Source organism: Puma concolor, chromosome B2 (assembly GCF_028749965.1).
Source record: "Puma concolor isolate L17-30 chromosome B2, mPumCon1.1.hap2, whole genome shotgun sequence".
NCBI classification, from domain to species: Eukaryota; Metazoa; Chordata; class Mammalia; order Carnivora; family Felidae; genus Puma; species Puma concolor.
In genome coordinates this window covers 124133653-124152794 of record NC_141671.1, presented here as the reverse complement: position 1 = coordinate 124152794, position 19142 = coordinate 124133653, and the positions used below count along the sequence as shown (strand labels likewise).

The 19142-nt window shown below is 36.3% G+C and overlaps 1 protein-coding gene across 11 annotated transcripts in view; it reads left to right on the top strand.

The window, feature by feature from the left end:
• AHI1 (Abelson helper integration site 1) overlaps positions 1 to 19142 on the top strand; it is a 209471-nt gene that overhangs the window by 90322 nt on the left and 100007 nt on the right. For all 11 annotated transcript variants that reach the window (XR_015251561.1, XR_015251562.1, XM_086707930.1 and 8 more), the window contains one exon: positions 6812 to 6929. Coding sequence is in view for 9 of the 11 variants with exons in the window: in XM_086707930.1 (XP_086564056.1) it covers positions 6812 to 6929 (118 nt within the window). In the remaining 2 variants the exon portion in view is untranslated. The remainder of the gene's footprint in view (positions 1 to 6811; positions 6930 to 19142) is intronic.

Sequence of the window (19142 nt, the reverse complement as noted above, 5' to 3'; positions counted from 1 at the left end):
TATTCCTGAAAGTTTTAGAAAACAAGAAAAACCCCTTGTTTTACGAAAAGCCAGTTTTCCTCCCATGTGTCTCCTTTACTCTCGCTCTACCACCAACCTTCACAACACTTCTGGTACCAGATGGGCTGTGGTTTTTTCCCCACACCAAGCAGTTCTCTGCGATACATGATGTCCTACACTATAAGTCAGTTGTGACATTGTCCACCTGAGGAGAGCGGCAGATCAGCAGATTCCACAGGTTTAAGGACTCAGTCCCATAAGACTTCACGTGCCACCACACCTCTGACATTTCAGGTGCCAGTATGGGTCCACATTGTTACCTGTGTTTCTGACCAATCAGCTGTAAATTGGAGGGTCCCGGGCCAATTTCCTCAGGTTCAGTTAATTCCCTGGAGCAGCTAAGAACTCAGAAAAACAATTTACTCGTTACTGTTTGCCAGTTTATCATAAAAGGATGAAGAATACAGGCGAACATCCAGATGGAAGAGATGCAGAGGGCAAGGTGTGTGGGGAGGGCCCGGAGCTTCCATGCTCTCTCAGGCGCAGCACTCCCAGCACGTCTATGTGATCACCAACCTGGAAGCTATCTGAACCCCATACTCTTGGCATTTTTATGGAGGTTTCTTCAGGTAGGCATGATCAGTTACAATTCCATTTCTAGCCCCTCTCCCCTCCCTGGAAAATGGAGGGGGGGGGGATGGGCTAAAAATTCCAAGCTTCTAACCATGGCTTGATCTTTCTGGAGACCAGCCCTCATCCCAGAGAACACCAAAAGTGACTTCATTAGAACAAAAGACATTTCTGTCTCCCAGGAAATTCCAAGGTATATAGGAGCTCAGTGTCTGGAACCAGAGTCAAAGACCAAGTATTAGAACAAAAGATCCTCCTAGTACTTTTATCACTTAGGAAATTACAGGAGCTCTGTGCCAGAAACTGCAGCCAGAAACCAATATTTTTTTTTCTGTTACTTCACATACCTATTTCTAGATTTAAATTGAGTATTAAACCATGAAATTTAATGTATTTTTTACTTTTAAGGCTTTCATTCTACCAATTTTTATCATTAAAAGGTTACATTTGAGAAGTCTTGAACACAGTTACCGCCTTAGCTTTGGGTAGGTTTTTAAACATGCACTGCTTTCACATTTATATTACTTCATTTGACTTCTGTGCAATTCTTATTAGTTTTATACGAGTTATTTATTAAAGAAAGATGAACAAAAACTGGTTCTTACCCTCAGGAAGATTACAGTCAGTTGGATAGTAATTAACCAAATAATTAAGCACACCAAAATGTTACCAGTGCTGTGATAATACAGTATGATAATAAGATACGAGACATGGTGGGGAGACAAGGGAGGGAGAGGTAAGTTCTCCTGGGAGAATCTGAAAGGCTTTTCACACATGATCTAATACTCGAGCTAAAGCTTGAAAAAGGAGTTGACATCCATCAGGAAAGTGGAGGCAAGAGGAGAGTCCATTCCTGGAAATGGAACGGTATGAGCTAAGTGACAGGGACATGAAACAACTTGGCATGTCCGCAGAGTTATACACAGTTTGTCTTAGCCAACGTAGGAAAAGGAGTGATAAGGTTGAGGAACTAGGTAATTATTAGAATAGACAGCTTTGTATGCCAGGATGAGAATTATGGACATTATCTAGTGGAACAACTGATGATAGGTTTTAACCAGAAATGTTAGTCAGTAAAATTAGCATTTCAGAAAGATTATCTTGTTAGTAGTATAGAAGAAGAATTAGAGATACAGGAGATAGGGAGACAAAGCAGGAGACTATTGCAGTACTTTGCAAGCAGAGAAAAAGGCCTGAACCAGAGCCCTGACTGGAGACAAAGAGTGGGGTCAGATGTCCAAGCATCTAATTGACCTAGTGACCAACTCTGTGGAGTGCGAGATGGTCGTGTAGGATGATGTCCACCCTTGTGGCTGAGGCAACTAAGTGGATAGCAGTAGCTTTCCCTGAGACAGTAAATAATGGAGGGAGTTAGTTTAGCTTTGAACTTAACGTGTTTTGAAGAGTTTTGGATTTCAGAAACGTCGGCATAGAAGGCAGATGAAGTGATGAAAACAAATATTACTGCCTAGGGTGACCTTGTGGTGTGAGGGAAGAAGAGGGCCCAGTGCGTCTAACAGGCAACCCTGATAAGCAGTGGTGGCAGGATAGCCCGCAGAAAACAGTTTTCCAGAAACAGAGAGTGACTGGCAGTGTTAGAGATCTCAGAGGCTTAAGTGAATCTGCTAAATCGGCCCAGTTGAAGTCTTGGGTGACTTTAACTTCAGATTTAGTCTTCTGGTAGAGAAAAGCTTCATTGTGCTTGGTTGACATTGAATGGTTGAGTTATATGGAGTTTGGCTTTCAGTGAAGCTTAAGGAAATTATGGAATCATTGTGAGAATTTTTCATTTTTTGCTATTTGTTTCAAGACTGAAGTAGAAAGATCTATGCTTTTTTTGCTATAGGGAAACAGCCAGTGGAGAATTTGAAAGTAGAATTTGGAAGAGCTTGAAGTGTCCCCAAGGGAGAGGCACCAGGGTGGTTCAGTCAGTTAAGCGTCGGACTCTTGATTTCAGCTCAGGTCATGATCTCGAGGTTCTTAAGATCGAGCCCTGTGTTGGGCTCCACGCTGTTAGGGTGGATAGTGATTCTCTCTCCCTCTCTCTGCTACCACGCACGCACTCTCTCACTCTCTACCAAAATAAATAAACTTTAAAAAAAAAAGGTATCCCCAAGGGAACAGATGGAGGGATTAATGTTCAACAGAGGGGCACTAGACGAAAAGAGGTGAAGGTGGATGTAAGAGCTGTATTCTTTGAGAGGTTTGAAAATGAGGGTTTCAGAGACTTGAAGACCAAATTTTCTCTGTGAAGTAAGGAAATACACTGAGAAAGGAGGTAAAGTTTGAAGAAAACCAAAGACATTGAGATAAATTGACTTTGACTAAGACATGTTGGATAAATGGTTTGAACCAGCACTACATCTTAATTTTTAAGCTTTGCATGGAGGAATCATATCAGTTATCTTTGAACTACCAGTCCTTGGTGTATATATATATATATATATATATATATCTCAGAAGTTCAAAAAATCTTGATTAAATACTGCAAAATAAAACTTCATTATGACTGATTCAAATTTGAATTCTGGTTTTAGTTCATGTAGCAGTGATGAACTGATTTGGGGGGAGACTTCCTGGCACCTTACCCTACTGTAGAAATTTCTCTTCTGCACGAACAGTGTTTCTTCCTGATCCCTCACTTTACTGTGGTAGCTTATATGGAAAATACCTAGGGACCTAGAGCTCATGTTTGAATTTCTCTTTATGACACCACAGGCTATTCATTTGTTAGGTTTTACTAACCTAGAAATCACAGGAACTTAAGCTGCTTTAGTTTATCATATGAGAATGTTAAGATACCTGACTGACTTCAGTTGCCTCGAGTCTCATTGTGGCTCAGGTTTTCTCTTTCACTTGTTCTTTAATACTGGGATTCTAATATTTATAACAGACATTCAGTTTGCAACAGAACATTTCCTGGGTATTGGGCTTTTTTTTTTGCAACCAGAACTGTCTTCAAATGAAAGTATTATCTGCATTGTTGTTCCAGTGTAATGGAAAAAAATAGCCTTTTGGAGGAAGGAGGGGACACATTTGCAAACAGAAATGTATAGACCATATTATCATCTTTCAAGTTATAATTTAAAAGCAATTTGAAGTATCTCCACAACTTGAAATTTTAAAAACAATTCTACTTCATGTGTATGTACCATATAATCTAAAATCAGCTAAAATGATGAGGTCTGTAAATACATATGAAAATGAGTGTTATGTGTCTCCCAAAGGTTTCATAGTTTAGCTAATCACTAAACAAGAAACTAATTGTTAGCTTGTTCAGTGTTGTGCACTCAATTTGAGGTCAGGGTAATGACTTTTTTAATATGAAAATTAACCTCCTCCTAGAGAATTAGTATTTGCATATTTTGCCCGAAGCTGCTTATGTTCAGAAAGAGTAAGCAAAAGCATTTTTGTGATTAACTTGGCCGAAGTTCAGGTGATATGTTTTCCTTTTTTACTATTAAGAATCTCATTAAATTTTTTTGTTTTTAGTTCTCCCCAATTTGGAGGTATTAAACTGACTTTGGCAGACTGTGGTTTTTGCATGAAGCAAGCAGAAAAGTGTGTTGTGAAAAGAGGGTAGATTTGTGTAGGGTAGACTATCTTAGCCAACCTTTCTGTTGTTGTAAAACTATTAAGCAACTCTTTTCCACAGCATATATTTCAAAAATAGATATTGCTTCACTCTAGTTAATGGTTATTATTATTTTTCTCCCCTTAAGTAAAGTAGTGAATATGTATAGACTAGCTTTGAAAATACTTGGAGTGCAAATTTCAAGTCACTATAATAATTAACACCTATCCAAAGTCTTGAAATCTGCTGTATGTTGCTACTTACCACCTCATAGGTATTAGATAGTCCCTAAAGAAATGTGTTGAGAAAGAACAGAATTTTTAAAATGCCTAGGAAGAATATGTGAAGTCTCTGTTTGAGCAGAGACATTGAAGTATCCTATTCTAGCTTCCCCGGTGTTCTTTTTGGTTTTAGCACAAGTAAATATTTGAAGAGGAAGACTAAAAAAGCCTGTAGTATGCGTGCATGCGTGTGTGTGTGTGTGTGTGTGTGTGTGTGTGTGTGTGTGTTTGCGTGCGCGCACGTGCGTGTGTGTGTGTCCCCAGCATACACTTGTTCCTTTGGACCAGATTTCAAAATGCATTGTTTGACATGTAGGAAAAAACTTTATAAGAACACAGAAGTAAAACTGAAAATGATCCTAAAAAGAGAAGTGGATTAAATAGTTAAGTGATAAATATATATCATTGTGTATAATATTTCCATTTAAAAGCATAGCACTATGAAAAATTTACTGTATCATTATACTAAATTACATATTCCTAATTACTCTTACTTCTAGTGATGTTAATAATAATAACTAATATTTCTATAGCACTTTATATTTGTATAGCACTTTATGGCTTCCCTTTGCCAACATACTCTATTTCATATATTTTTTATTTAATATGTTATCTAGTGCTTTATGTTTTGCATACATAAATAGCACTTTATAATACCAGTTCATCTTTATTGTTCCTCCAGCACATTCCCAATGAAGCATGCATACTATTTTTATTATCTTCACTTAAAGATGGAAATAAAACTCAAAAATGTGAGATGATTTCGTTGACACTTTAGGTATTGTATTGATGTAAATAGTCACCATTAATGTTGCTCAACGTTTAATCATGGCTCCTGATAGAATTTTTAAAGCTGGATAATTTTTTTTAGCACTGATGCAGTATTTGACCCTAATTTGAAAAATATTTTTGTTTTTTATAAAATGACATCATAACAGTTTACAAACTTTAGAGCTATACTATTATATGGTATAATATATAATTTTTTTTTTACCAAATATGTAAAAGCCCTTTGCTTTAGAAGAAAAGTTTGATACACCATTTACTATCACTATTTGAAAGAATAGAAGCATTTACAAACATTATATGAATGATGAGTCAGATAAAGGACATGCAGGAACCACAATCTACTGCTATGTAGAACATCAAAAGGGAATTTTTTAATATTAGTACAGTAGTTGTCCTCTGATTATTTTTTGAAAAGAGCAAGGGAAGGCAACTATTTTCATATATTAGTATTTATATGCCATAAACTATCATTTAACAGTTTGGCAATTCACAGATTCTATTTTACAATAAATTAGAAATTCAAACTTTAAAATTTTTCAGAATTAGATCACATTTTATCATGATTTCTGAAAATGAAGTTATTTCAAAAAATAATAAAGGTATAATGATTTATTAATAACCAACAAGAGACTAGATCATTGCTGAAATTAATTATAAGTTGCAAGATAAATTTACTAATATACATTTAACACATTTGGTGACCTGTTCTTTATTTTCCTGCATAAGCTATTATTATCATGTACTTGTTACAGGTTTCATTTCTAGACGACCGTTGTATTCAGACAGTGGAAACTATTCCACTTGGCAGGTTAGGTTACAGCTGTGTTACCTGTGTCACCGTGATGTATGAAAACGTGAATATTAGAGGTGTTTTCTGTACAGTCTCTGAAAAGGAAGTACCTGCTGTTTCACAGAATGTTAAAGAAGTGTGGCTGTGAAACATTCTAACTTTCTTAATTGAAAATTAAGGGGGCAGGTCATTTTTAATTTTTGCATGTCTTTGCATAACTTTTAAGACCACTCTGTTATTGGGGCGCCTGGGGGGCTCAGTCAGTTGAGCGTCCGACTTCGGCTCAGGTCATGATCTCACAGTCTGTGAGTTCGAGCCCCGCATTGGGCTCTGTGCTGACAGCTTGGAGCCTAGAGCCTGCTTCAGATTCTGTGTCTCCCTCTCTCTCTGCCCCTGACCCACTTGCGTTCTGTCTCTGTCTGTCTCAAAAATAAGTAAATATTAAAAAAAATTTTTTAAATAAATAAAAAAAAGACCATTCTGTTATTAATAATGTCAATTCCATGATAAGCACATTTGTTTTAGTAAGGCAGATTTACTTCATAGTTCTGCTTTCATTACCACTGTATTCCTTTCTTGATAAAAACTACTCTGTAAACTTTAAAAACTAAACATATAAATCGTTACCACTTGTTTTGACCTACCATGTGTCCTGGTTTGCATTGTAAGCAAACATTTCTCATCCAGTTTTTGCATCAGTAACCCAGGAAATTACACTTTGGTTCTGATTTGCCTTTCCTATTACAGGTCAACAAAAATCTCTCGTTTACTTCAATGCCAGCCTCCTCACAGCCATCTAAGGTAAAGCAGTCAGACATGCTGGCCACTCATCAGATTCTTCATCAGTTTGGTTTCACTCAGACCGGTGAGCCCCTTTTCTTATTTTGAGTACTCTTTTAAATGTTCAGATACTGTTTTTTTAGAAGATGCCATTTATTTCACTTGAGAACTGTAGCTCATAGCATTGTAATGGTCAGTTCTCATATTTGAGTTATGTTCTGGCATTTTTTTTTTCTTTAAAATCACTGAAGTTATTTCAAAAGCAAATTTGAACCTGGTAAATGTAATAGTAGATAGCTCTCAAGCTCTATTTTGTTGAACAGAAAATAATTTTAAAGTAGCAAAACATGCATTTTATCTTTATTTTTTTTTTTTATATAAATATTTTTTTTTCAACGTTTTTTATTTATTTTTGGGACAGAGAGAGACAGAGCATGAATGGGGGAGGGGCAGAGAGAGAGGGAGACACAGAATCGGAAACAGGCTCCAGGCTCCGAGCCATCAGCCCAGAGCCTGACGCGGGGCTCGAACTCACGGACCGCGAGATCGTGACCTGGCTGAAGCCGGACGCTTAACCGACTGCGCCACCCAGGCGCCCCAAAACATGCATTTTAAACATGTGTAATATTAAATCTGATTCAGTTTCCCTTGGATAAAAGAACCATAGTTGATGGATAATCCCATTTTATAATTTCAAGGAAAGCCAATGTAGAATACATTTGGGAAGAAACAGGATATAGAAATCTACATAAGTCACTGAGTTGAAACGAACTGTACAGTTGCAAATTTTTAGGTGAATGTTTTAAATTTATTTGAATAATATTTTCAAAGGATGTCAACGAAAAAGCATCAAGGTGAGAAATGTGTATTTTGGGTAATTAAAGAGGACTATTTCTGTTTGTTAAGCTGTATGTTTTGACAGTGTGTATTTTCTATTGAATTCTTTTAGAAAGATGAGACAGCTGGGAATAACAAAATGATTATCTTTGACAAAGAGATTATAATAAGAAACTTGAGCTTGAAAAGATTAACATTATTTACAAATCCAGGGACAATACTGCTTTTCTACTTTAAAAGTATTTGGAGTTTACATATACAAGCTGTTTTAATATAGTTGCGTTTTAATATTGCTGTATAAGTTACACATTACAGTGTGAACATACTTAAATTAACAGTCTTATATTCAGTCCTGGCTGTGCCTTTTATTACTCTTATTATATGAGAACTTTAAATCTTCATTTGAAAAGTGGAAGTGATGTTTACAGTAGATATTGTTGAACTTCAAATCACATAGGACATATGAAAACACTTTGTAAGCATAGGTACCATATGAATATAACATACTTATTAACATGATGAATGTATATACACTAGCTGTGAAAATACTTTCAATTCTCATTGCAAATCACTATAATAATTAAGTTATCTCAAACCTTAGAAATTTTAAATTTCTAGTGTTTTAGATGTGTGCCAGAAGTTGGAACAATGGCATTAGTAATTTTTAGGCACAATAAAGGGCACACTATGTGCCACCCCTTTAGACTCTTAATCCCTACATCCTAAGTAGATACTTAGTTTGCCCTGAAATCAGGTCATTTTAATGACTAGGAAAGAAAGAACCTATCTCTACTGCTTGATTCCTGTCATCCGGATGCTTTAGGATCAAATCTGGTTGAGTTAATATATTGATTAAAACTCATTCAAGTAGTGTCAGCCAACAAAGTGAAGATGATAGATGAAGAATTCTTCCCTTTTCCATAAAGGGAAAAATAAGGATAGATAGGAAGCCTTTTGAAATGGGAAGAGGGATTGCCACTGAGACAAATAAAGGAAAAAGGAAAGCCAGATATGATAAAGGCCAGTCTTTCAGACTTCACCATTATACATAGGATTTGGTCCATTTACCTTCAGCTTTCCATGGCCTTGAGTGTAGCATTTGTATCATGCATCTCTCTGTGTATACACTATCTTAGAAGCATTACCATTAAACCATATGATAGATGGTAACACTGCTTCACTTGATTGTTTCAGTTATTAATGTGCCTGACCTCATTTTAAGGCATAGCCTTCCTATAAAATTTGTTGAGATATCAATGTATGGAAAAATTATAAAAGCAGAATATGGAATTCATTGCAAAGTGGCCAAATTAATCCATTTCATTCATTCAGAAGTCTATCTTTGTAGGAAAAAAACTATGCAGTAGGAAACAGGTGAAGTAGTTTCTACATCTGGCTCCATTTCTAAATGACTGTAGAATCCCAAGAAATTTTTTCAGGCCTCAGTTTTCTCATCCCTACAGATAAATGAGGGCTCTGAATTTAAAGAGTTTCTGTCTTTAAAATTCTATGATGCTGTCCTGTATTCAAATGAGCCTTAAAAAGGGATAGTTAAGTGTTCCCCACTGTACAGAAAAACCATTAGAATCTAAAATATAAGACTACAAAAACAAATGTAGATAGAATGTTTAAAAATAAAAATCTTACTTGAAAACCTCTGTAAATATTCAAGGTATATCTGTAGACATTTGGCTTTGTACAGTATAAAGAAAAGCTCCTTAACACAGAGCTAATCAGGATGGGCCCTCTAGCCCTCATGCTAGGAGGCTGAAGAGCACAGGTTGGTTTGATTTACGTTCTATATGAGTTCCTATGCCGGAAGGCTAGACTCCAAAGCAGGTTTATGGTCTGTAGTAATTTCTGTTAACTCTTATTCAGGGTAAGTTCTATGTAATGGAGACTGCTAGAAAAGTAACTTTTTCTTCTTTGATTTGCATTCCTCGGAGTTTCTAGAACAGTCCCTTTTTTCATTCTACAATCATTGTAAGTGGCTCCATTGTTGAAGATCCTTTCTTAAATGGACTAAATATTGTAGTCTCCACTCTCAAGCAGCTTACAGTCTGATTGGAGACAGTAGTGAGTGTGGACCAAATTATGTCAGCATTGGATAAATTATAAAATCACAGTGTAAGCAAAGCAGGACTGGAATAGAGACAGACCGAGCAGCTAAGAGTTTTCTCAGATTTTTCTATGTCCAAATAGAATTTATGCCACAAACCCCGCCTTCCACCTCCACTTTCCCTCCTGCACACACACCGAGGCTTCCCAATCCCAGCGCTCCAGCCACATTCACCTAGTTGTTAGGTGAAACTAGGAGTAAATTTTTAGTCATCTTTTTTCCCACCACTTCCTACACCTCCACCCTTGTTTCTTAGCTTATTCTCCCTAGAGCAATGTGATTCTTTGAAAAATGAATTGGAAAAAAAAAAAATGAATTGGAGCATGTTACTTTCCTGCTTAAAGCTCTTAAATGGCTTCCGGGGCGCCTGGGTGGTGCAGTCGGTTAAGCGTCCGACTTCAGCCAGGTCACGATCTTGCGGTCTGTGAGTTCGAGCCCCGCGTCAGGCTCTGGGCTGATGGCTCAGAGCCTGGAGCCTGTTTCCGATTCTGTGTTTCCCTCTCTCTCTGCCCCTCCCCCGTTCATGCTCTGTCTCTCTCTGTCCCAAAAATAAATAAAAAAAAAAAAAAAAAAAAAAAAAGTTGAAAAAAAAAGCTCTTAAATGGCTTCCTATCACAATTAGAATGATTCCCAGAGTTCCCACCCTGTCTTATGAAACCTTTCAGAATCATGCCCCTGTCTTCATGTTGGCCTCCTTAACAGCCGGGGGTTAAGGGACCATGCCAAGAGAGCCAAGAAGTGGGTAACCAGACCTTTGCTTTAAAGACAGCTTTGCTTGGCTAGGGGGGTTGACTCTTAGTTAGCTGGAAGAAATGCTCAGGTGAATGTACTTAAGAAGAACTGAGTCTGCGAAGGTAGGTGGGGGTCAAATTGTGTCCTACTGAAGAGTTCATATTTTATTTTCTAGGTAAAATAGAGCTGTCCAAAATGTGTTTTTAAAAAATACGTCTGGTAACTGAGTGAAGAATGGGTTAGACAGGAAAAAAGCTGGATACAACTCTTATGAGATCCTTATTTCAAGAAGTATTCATTAGGCTATTACTCTAGGTTCTTAGTTACAAAGGAATAAATCAGCTAATTCTATTAATCCTGTTAAAATTAAAACTATAAATCCCCCCAAAAAATCTCTTCCCGAGTAACTTTTATAAGAATGAAAATTTTATAATTTTGTCAATTACACTTTAATAAAGCTGGAGGGAACAAAACAAAAATGTAATCTTAACGTTTTAGGTTAAACTGAAGGTTATAGCTCATCATGCCTCACCATGTAGAGGACATGTTATACTGCATCTCAAAACTGTCTCCATACTTCTTTAGTATATAATGAAGAAAATCTCTAAAACAATAAGAGTAACTTGTGTTTATAAAAAAAAATTGTGAAGTGCTTTCATATACATTCTCATTTGATCTTCGATAAAACTTTCTTGGAAGTAGGGTAAACATTAAAATCATAGGGCATGAAATCCTTCTAGAGCATCTAGGACGTTAAAACTTTGGCTGCTCAGCCCTTTACAGTGAAAGGGAGAGGCAGAGAGGCTGGCTTGACAGAGTCCATGTAGCTGGTAGTGTCTTAAAACAGTATCTCCTCGCTCCTAGCTCCGTCCCTCTCATACTACCGTACCAAACTGCCTAGTCCTAGAGGAAGGCATGAGTGTAGGAGGTGGAGTGGACTGCCTTCTCGATTCTGTCCGTGAGGCTGGCCCTGGAGCCACTCCTTCATTTCTGATCCATTGACCTCCCACTCTGCCACGTGGTCCCTCTGGCTGCAGGTGTTCTCTTTTGTTACCAGCTTTGGAGGTCTGTGATCTACTGTAGAGTAATAGTCTGAACAGTACTAACTCTGTGCTAAAGCTGAGGTGAAATGAAGGTATTTCCTAAGGATTGACGAACTTCTACTTTGCTTTGACCTTTAAATATAATTCTGAGTTTGCTAGTTGTTAGATTTTTTTTTTTTTTAAGGTTTAGTTTCAGTGATACTGTGGTATTTAAGTGTGCAGTCAAATCAACAGGTTCTCTGCAGAGAAATTTTGTTCTGTGATAGTTTGTCTCAATCCCAGATCCCATTCAGCCATCTCAAGAGTACTTATTATGGAAGTAAATTTTAAAATGTGGATTATTTAGGGGCGCCTGGGTGGCTTGGTTGGTTAAGCGTCCGACTTCGGCTCAGGTCATGATCTCACGGTCTGTGAGTTCGAGCCCCACGTCGGGCTCTGTGCTGACAGCTCAGAGCCTGGAGCCTGTTTCAGATTCTGTGTCTCCCTCTCTCTCTGACCCTCCCTGTTCATGCTCTGTCTCTCTCTGTCTCAAAATAAATAAACGTTAAAAAAAATTTTTTTTAAAATAAAAATAAAAAAATAAAATGTGGATTATTTAGTAAAAAATAGAATTAATTACTGTTATGGGCAGCAGAAATTAGCAGGAAGTGCTCATTCTACTGGCAGTAGGATAGGTGGTGTATCATCTTTTCATGTTTATATTTGAAGGGCAGCATGCTTCATTTTTATGTATTTAGTGTATCTTTTTTTAAGTGTATTTATCTTGAGATAGAGAGAGAATACGAGCTTGTGTGGGGGAGGGACAGAGAGAGTGGGAGAGAAAGAATCTCAAGAAGCAGGCTCCACACTGTCAGCACAGAGCCTGATGTGGGGCTCAGACTCACAAACCATGAGATCATGACCCAAGGCAAAATCAAGAGTCGGATGCTCAACCTACTGAGCCACCCAGGCACCTCTTATTAGTGTATCTTTTCACAGCATTGTTTTAAGTTAAATTTATTTCATATTCAATAGGTAAGTTGAGTCATACAAAATAGGACATTTTTAATGTGTTTATTAATATATCTCTTTTCATTGTAGACTTAGAGTTTGATAGGGAAGACCGTGTGACATGGTTTTTAAAAACAATCGATAATAGCTCTGTCTTCTCCATATTTTGGCTGCACTTTCCAATAGCCCATATAAACATATATTAAACATTACAAACAACCATTTAATCTAAGTTTTTATCATATCCTAAACAGGCAAAGTATCTGATTTAGATATAATCATAAACTGATTCAGATGGCTTCAGTATTGGTTAAGAGATACCAAGTTAACTTTTGTGCATCTACATGTTTAATATTTGAAGAACTGGATTTTTTCCATTGATTTTTGCATGCCTTTGAGAAGTAGACACTTATTCCCTTGACAAGCTCTTAAAATTAGGAGCCACTTTCCAGTTAAAATTAATTTTTATTCTTTTCAAGATTTCAGTATTTCTTAAGGTTTTAATTATTTGCAGAAAAATGCAAAACTTATAATACCACTGAAATTTAAAATGAATCCTGGACCCTAGTTTCACCAGAGATTCTGTAATATCATTATATAACCCATCATAGAAGGTAGATTACATCCAACTTGGAAACGTGACACTTGTATTTCAGAGGAAGGGAAAGAAAACATGTTGGCAAAAATCGGGAGTTACAATGACTCTGAGTAAACACAGCTGATGGTAGAAGGGGGTTTCCATTTTAAGGAAGGTTAAATGAGCTTCAAAGAACTCTCTCATGTTATCAGAATTGGCAGTTTTCTCATAGTATTACTTAATGAACTTTAAAGTGTTCATTGAAAGCATGTTTTATTGAATTCTGATAACAGACTTCCAGAATTCCAAGATTGCGATTTGGGTGGTGGGACAGGTGACAGGAATGAATTTGCCATCACAGATAAAGATGTCTGCAGAATTAACTGATTTTCTATAGACACATGTCCTTAAATGTGCTTTATGGTACTAAAAAGAATCAAAAATATTTTTATTATGCAACGTTTTTTTAAATTTTTTTACGTTTATTTATTTTTGAAAGAGAGAGAGCAAGCACGAGTGGGGTAGGGGTAGAGAGAGGAGAGAGAATTCCAAGCAGGCTCCATGCTGTCAGTGAAGAGCCTGATGTGGGGCTCAAGCTAACGAACTGTGAGATCACGACCTGAGCCGAAATTAAAGAGTTAGCTGCTTAACCGACTGGGCTCTCCACGCACCCCTATTATGCAGTTTTTAAAAGCAAGAATTTGTTTTCCAAAACAACTAGTTTTCTAAATTCAGTACATGTGCCTTATGGTGCAAAAAGCACTGCACTAGACCTAGGGTCAGAAGGCCAGGGGAGCTGGGCCCAAGCACTAATTGTGCCACTGCCCAGCTGTTTTCTTGGGTAACTGCCTTTATCTCTCCAGGTGTATTGTCTCTGTTTTCTACTTCATTGTGAGGATCAGAAAAATATTTTTAATACTTTGAAATCCATAAGAAATTGTAAGAATAAGCAATATGAGATTTTATAGGAGATTCTTCTGATTTTTTTTTGTTTGTTTGTTTGGAATCATACAATCTGTATTGTGGCCAAAGGAATGGAGGAAATCTTATTTCAAGACATGTTTTAATAAAATGTGATAAGTGATGATTATAGAAAAAAAGAACACGTCAGAGAGGCAAATAATGGTTGTAGAATTTTTAGAAGCATGCCAAAAAAGACATTAAGATGAAGTAACTTTAAGAAGAAAGTTTTCAAACGAGCATCTCAAACTTAAATAATCCACTGGAATCCACTTAACTTTGAAACTTTGGTTTTCCCCATAAGTACGAGTCAACACAAAACCCTGGAGGTGTGGGACTATGTTCATATTTGGATTTTTCTGGACACTGAGCAAATGACCTTGTTTTCATGAATATTTTTTCTTTAACAAGTCACTATTTTATATTTTCCTACCACAAAGAATGAGATTTTATTTGTTAGATTTTTTTTGTTGTTGCTTGTAATTGGAATATCTAACATTGATGTTTGATTGTTACATTAAAGAATTAAGGTGCCATTTTAGTAACCAATATCATTATTTTTACTAAGTAATTCTCCAGTGATCCAAGTCAAGCCCTTTGTTTTAATTTTTTTTTTTAACATTTATTTATTTTTGAGACAGAGAGAGACAGAGCATGAACGGGGGTGGGTCAGAGAGAGAGAGGGAGACACAGAATCTGAAACAGGCTCCAGGCTCTGAGCTGTCAGCACAGAGTCCGAAGCAGGGCTCGAACTCATGGACCGCGAGATCATGACCTGAGCTGAAGTCGGCCGCTTAACTGACTGAGCCACCCAGGCGCTCCAAGCCCTTTGTTAAAAGAATAAAACTTATCCTTACTTGTAATAGAAGCCCTTATACTTCCTCAGTAATAAATATCATTTGAATTAGTAAAGTGTTTCTAATTGTGTTGATAACAAAGTATAATCTATATATTTATCATTTCCTAATTTAAAAATCATTTTATCAACTCTAGTAAATACTAACATACTTAATGAATGGTTCTTCGTTCACATGGATATGCATTTCGTATTAATGTCCCCATTGAGGTACTAAAATTTTCCTGATACCCTCTGAAGAGAGAATATGAATGCAAACATTTCTCCTCTTCTAAATCTGTTGATTTGAATGAGCTTAAATTTGTCCATTAGATGCTAGCCAATTATTTTCTAAGAAGCTATTTTATATGGTATTTATATTGTGCATATGGTTCCAACCTTATAATTTTCAACCTTTTCCCCCATGTGTTAAAAATAAAAAACTTTAAGCTTTCCTTTTATTTTTTTAACTCACGTGTGTGTGTGTGTGTGCGTGTGTGTGCGCACGCGCGCATGCGCATGTGTTTTGTTTAAGAGCCTATTAAATTTAGTTGTTGAAGTATATTGTAGTAACTTACCCAGTGGATTCACTTTAAAGGTGAAATAATTATATTAACATTCACTGAAAAATAAAAAGAAAGCAACTGAAAGCCATTAACTATAAGAAATTAAAATGAGATTCTACTGATTTAATAAATGAGAACTACCTAATTTAATCGTAATGCAGCCAAAATACATGCCAGACCTTTGAATTTGCATTTTATAGATATTCTGATGTTTATCTTTTACGAAATTTTCCAATTGATGTATTAAGAACCTTTTTTTTTTTATATTTTGAAGATTTATAGAAGATACTTGCGTATAGCATCCTTTTTTAAAAGATCACATGTAAATTTTTTGAGAGCTTAGGCAAAGTTAAACAGCTACTGTAGTATGGATGGCTCTGAAATATGAAATTCAGAAGATACTTAGCCTCAAGCTTGTGTAGCAAGATATATATATATACTAACCACTTTGGTCATATATATGACACACATGTAATCATTGCCATGCATGAGCTTTCATTTCCTGAAAAAAGCTTCTGTATTTTATTCTCCTGCCTCATTTTGGATGACAGCATTACCATTTTTCCAGTAGAAACTGTGGACCCATCTTTGAGTCCTTTCCTTTGACGAGTTAGTCTCAGAGCCCTGTCTTGATTCTGAATCTTTCTTAACTCACCAACTGTCCTTCTGATCTTTATGGTCTCTTTCTTGTCCTGTTTGTCCCTTTTTTTCTGGTGTCAGAGTTTTGTGGATGTCATTACGTCTTCCTAATTCTAAATAAAGTTCTTTTCTCTGAATTGATGTTTTTCCCCTGTGCTCAGTTTTTTCATCTGTTTATGTATCCTGTGTTTTTGTTTCATGCCAGTGGTTTTTCCTTTGTATCTGATGATCATTGGTATTTGTCTTTTTTTTTATATGAAGGACTGGGTACAAATATGGTATCCCTTCGGCAGTCGGTTAAGCGTCCGACTTCAGCCAGGTCACGATCTCACGGTCCGTGAGTTCGAGCCCCGCGTCAGGCTCTGGGCTGATGGCTCGGAGCCTGGAGCCTGTTTCCGATTCTGTGTCTCCCTCTCTCTCTGCCCCTCCCCCGTTCATGCTCTGTCTCTGTCTGTCCCATAAATAAATTAAAAAAAAAAAAAAAACGTTGAAAAAAAAAAAACAAATATGGTATCCCTCTTCTGTGGTGTAAATAGCTCTATAATCTTGCTATTTTGTTCACTTTAGCAGAAAGTATTGAGGACTTTGTATATGTGGCTAAGACATATTAACTGGCAGCTTATATTTAGGGTAAGCAAGCAAGATAAATGAGTCCACTTGTCAGGCTGTCACACTCATTGCCAGAATGAGAAGTAGGGCAACAGTATTCACTGTAGAAGTCTTCACTCTTCCAAGTGGTATGTTCAATAATATTTTTAGGGACAATTCCACTGATTTATTTTTACTTTTTAATCTTTTTTTGTCTATGGGTAATGCTCAGCAGCATCCATTTTATGTGGGATCAGTCTGCAGCCTGTTTGGCCTAAATATTTTATATATGAACCTTCAATTATTTCTCCTGGGTTTTGTTTTGCCCCCTACGAAATATGCTTTTTCTGTGTCCACAGGTCCTCAGTTTCACTGTCAGATAATTCTGTATCTACTGCAGCCCACCATGTGTTCAGACAGATACTTCTAATCACTTTTCATCTTCTATAAATTTGTTGAACTTTCTAACCTATTTTTTTTCAAGCTCACCAGTGACTTTCATGTTGCTCATACAAGTAGTCAATCCTGTTTATGTTACTTGACCTATAAGCAGCACTTGACACATTCGATCTCTTCTCAATATACTGGTTTCTGGGACGCCACATTCTCCTTTTAACTTTTATCTCATTAGCCACTACCCTTCATTCTCTTTTTGCTAATTCTTCCTCTTTTCTTCCATGTCTTATCACATGGTTCCACTGCAATCTGATCCTCTTTTATTTCCAGTATTTATGTTCATTTCCTTGGTGATCTCTTGACTAAATAAAACTTCTATACCAGTGTCTTATCTTCAGCCCAGACCGCTTTTCCAGACTCTAGATCTGCACAGTCCAATACAGTAGCCTGTAGCCTCATGTGGCCATTGAATACTTAAAATGTAGCTAGGGTGATTTGGGAACTGTTTTTTATTCTATTTTATTTCAATTTCAATTTAGATAGGCACATACAGGGGTGCCTAGGTGGCTCAGTCAGTTGGGTATCCACCTCTTGATTTCGGCTCAGGTCATGATCTCACAGTTTGTGAGTTCAAGCTCAACATTGGGCTTTGTGCTAACAGTGCATGAAGCCTATTTGGTATTTTGTCTCCCTCTTTCTGTGCCCCTCCCCAGTTTGCTCTCTATATCTCTCTCAAAATAAATAAAAATAAACTTGAAATAAATAAAATAAAATAAAATAAAATAAAATAAAATAAAATAAAATAAAAAGACACATATGGCCAATGGCTGTTACATTGGACAGTTCAGACTTACAAAATCTACTTCTATGTATATCTTCATTATCTGACACCAGACAAATCAGTGTTACAATATAAAAAATAGATTACCACTTTTTAAAATATATATAATTCTTTTAATATTAAGACCTCCTTGAATATAATGTTGAAAATTTTATGGTGTTTTATCATCAGGATTGTAGAAATGTTATTAATAAGCAGCATTGATATTAATTTGAATAGGGGGTCGACAAGTTTCTTACTCTTCATATTTAAATCAATACATGACATTCTGCTTGCACTTAGCCGAGAAGTCAGACACCCGAATTTAGATCCAGATTTTGTTAGTTATGCTATGACCTGCAGTAAGTTATTTCATCCTAGTGACTTGTCATTTGAAAATAGAGGATGGGAAAGTGTTTACTGCAAGTGAAAGTTTTTAAATACCAACCCATGCTTGACTTAAAATGCACTAGGAGTTATAGATAGTATCTTTATGACTATATTCAGAGCTATTTTAATCAATGAACTTTTTATTTTAAATTTACCTAACTTCCCACTAAATTTTAGAAAGAGAAATCACTATGTTCTTAGAATTAGACTTAGTGAAAGTTGTGTGTTAAAATCCATATTCCTCTAGTACACTATATATTTTTTCAAAATACAATCTCTAGGCATACTGGTTAAAACATTTCCATGACAAAGGTGGTTTTTATCATGTAGTTCTAAAGTAGGAGAGCTGGAAATTTTCATCTTTATCAGAACATAATTTACATCATGATGAAAGTAGTGAATGTTTCTGATTTACTGCTTTGCCTCCAGGGAAAAATGAAACTGTCAGTAATCAATTCATTCAAAAGTGAGGATTATTGAAAGAATTACAACTTTATATGGCTGCACCCGGCAAGGGGAAAAGGCCAGATTATAAAACAGATAAATTATTTTTGGCCAGGGGTAACTTTATTTTTTACATAGCTTGAGAATAAGACTATGTTTAAAGTTATTTACATCAACCATAAGATGCATTTTACTATATTTATAATCTCACGCTGCAATTGACAGTTTTTCCATTTCTAAGGCAGTAAGGCATACAAAATGATATTATAGGGTATATTTTCATGTATGTAGGTTTTAAAGTAGATTTTTTCATAACTTTTTTTTTCTGATAATAAACTTAAGGCATGGTTTTGAAGGGAAAA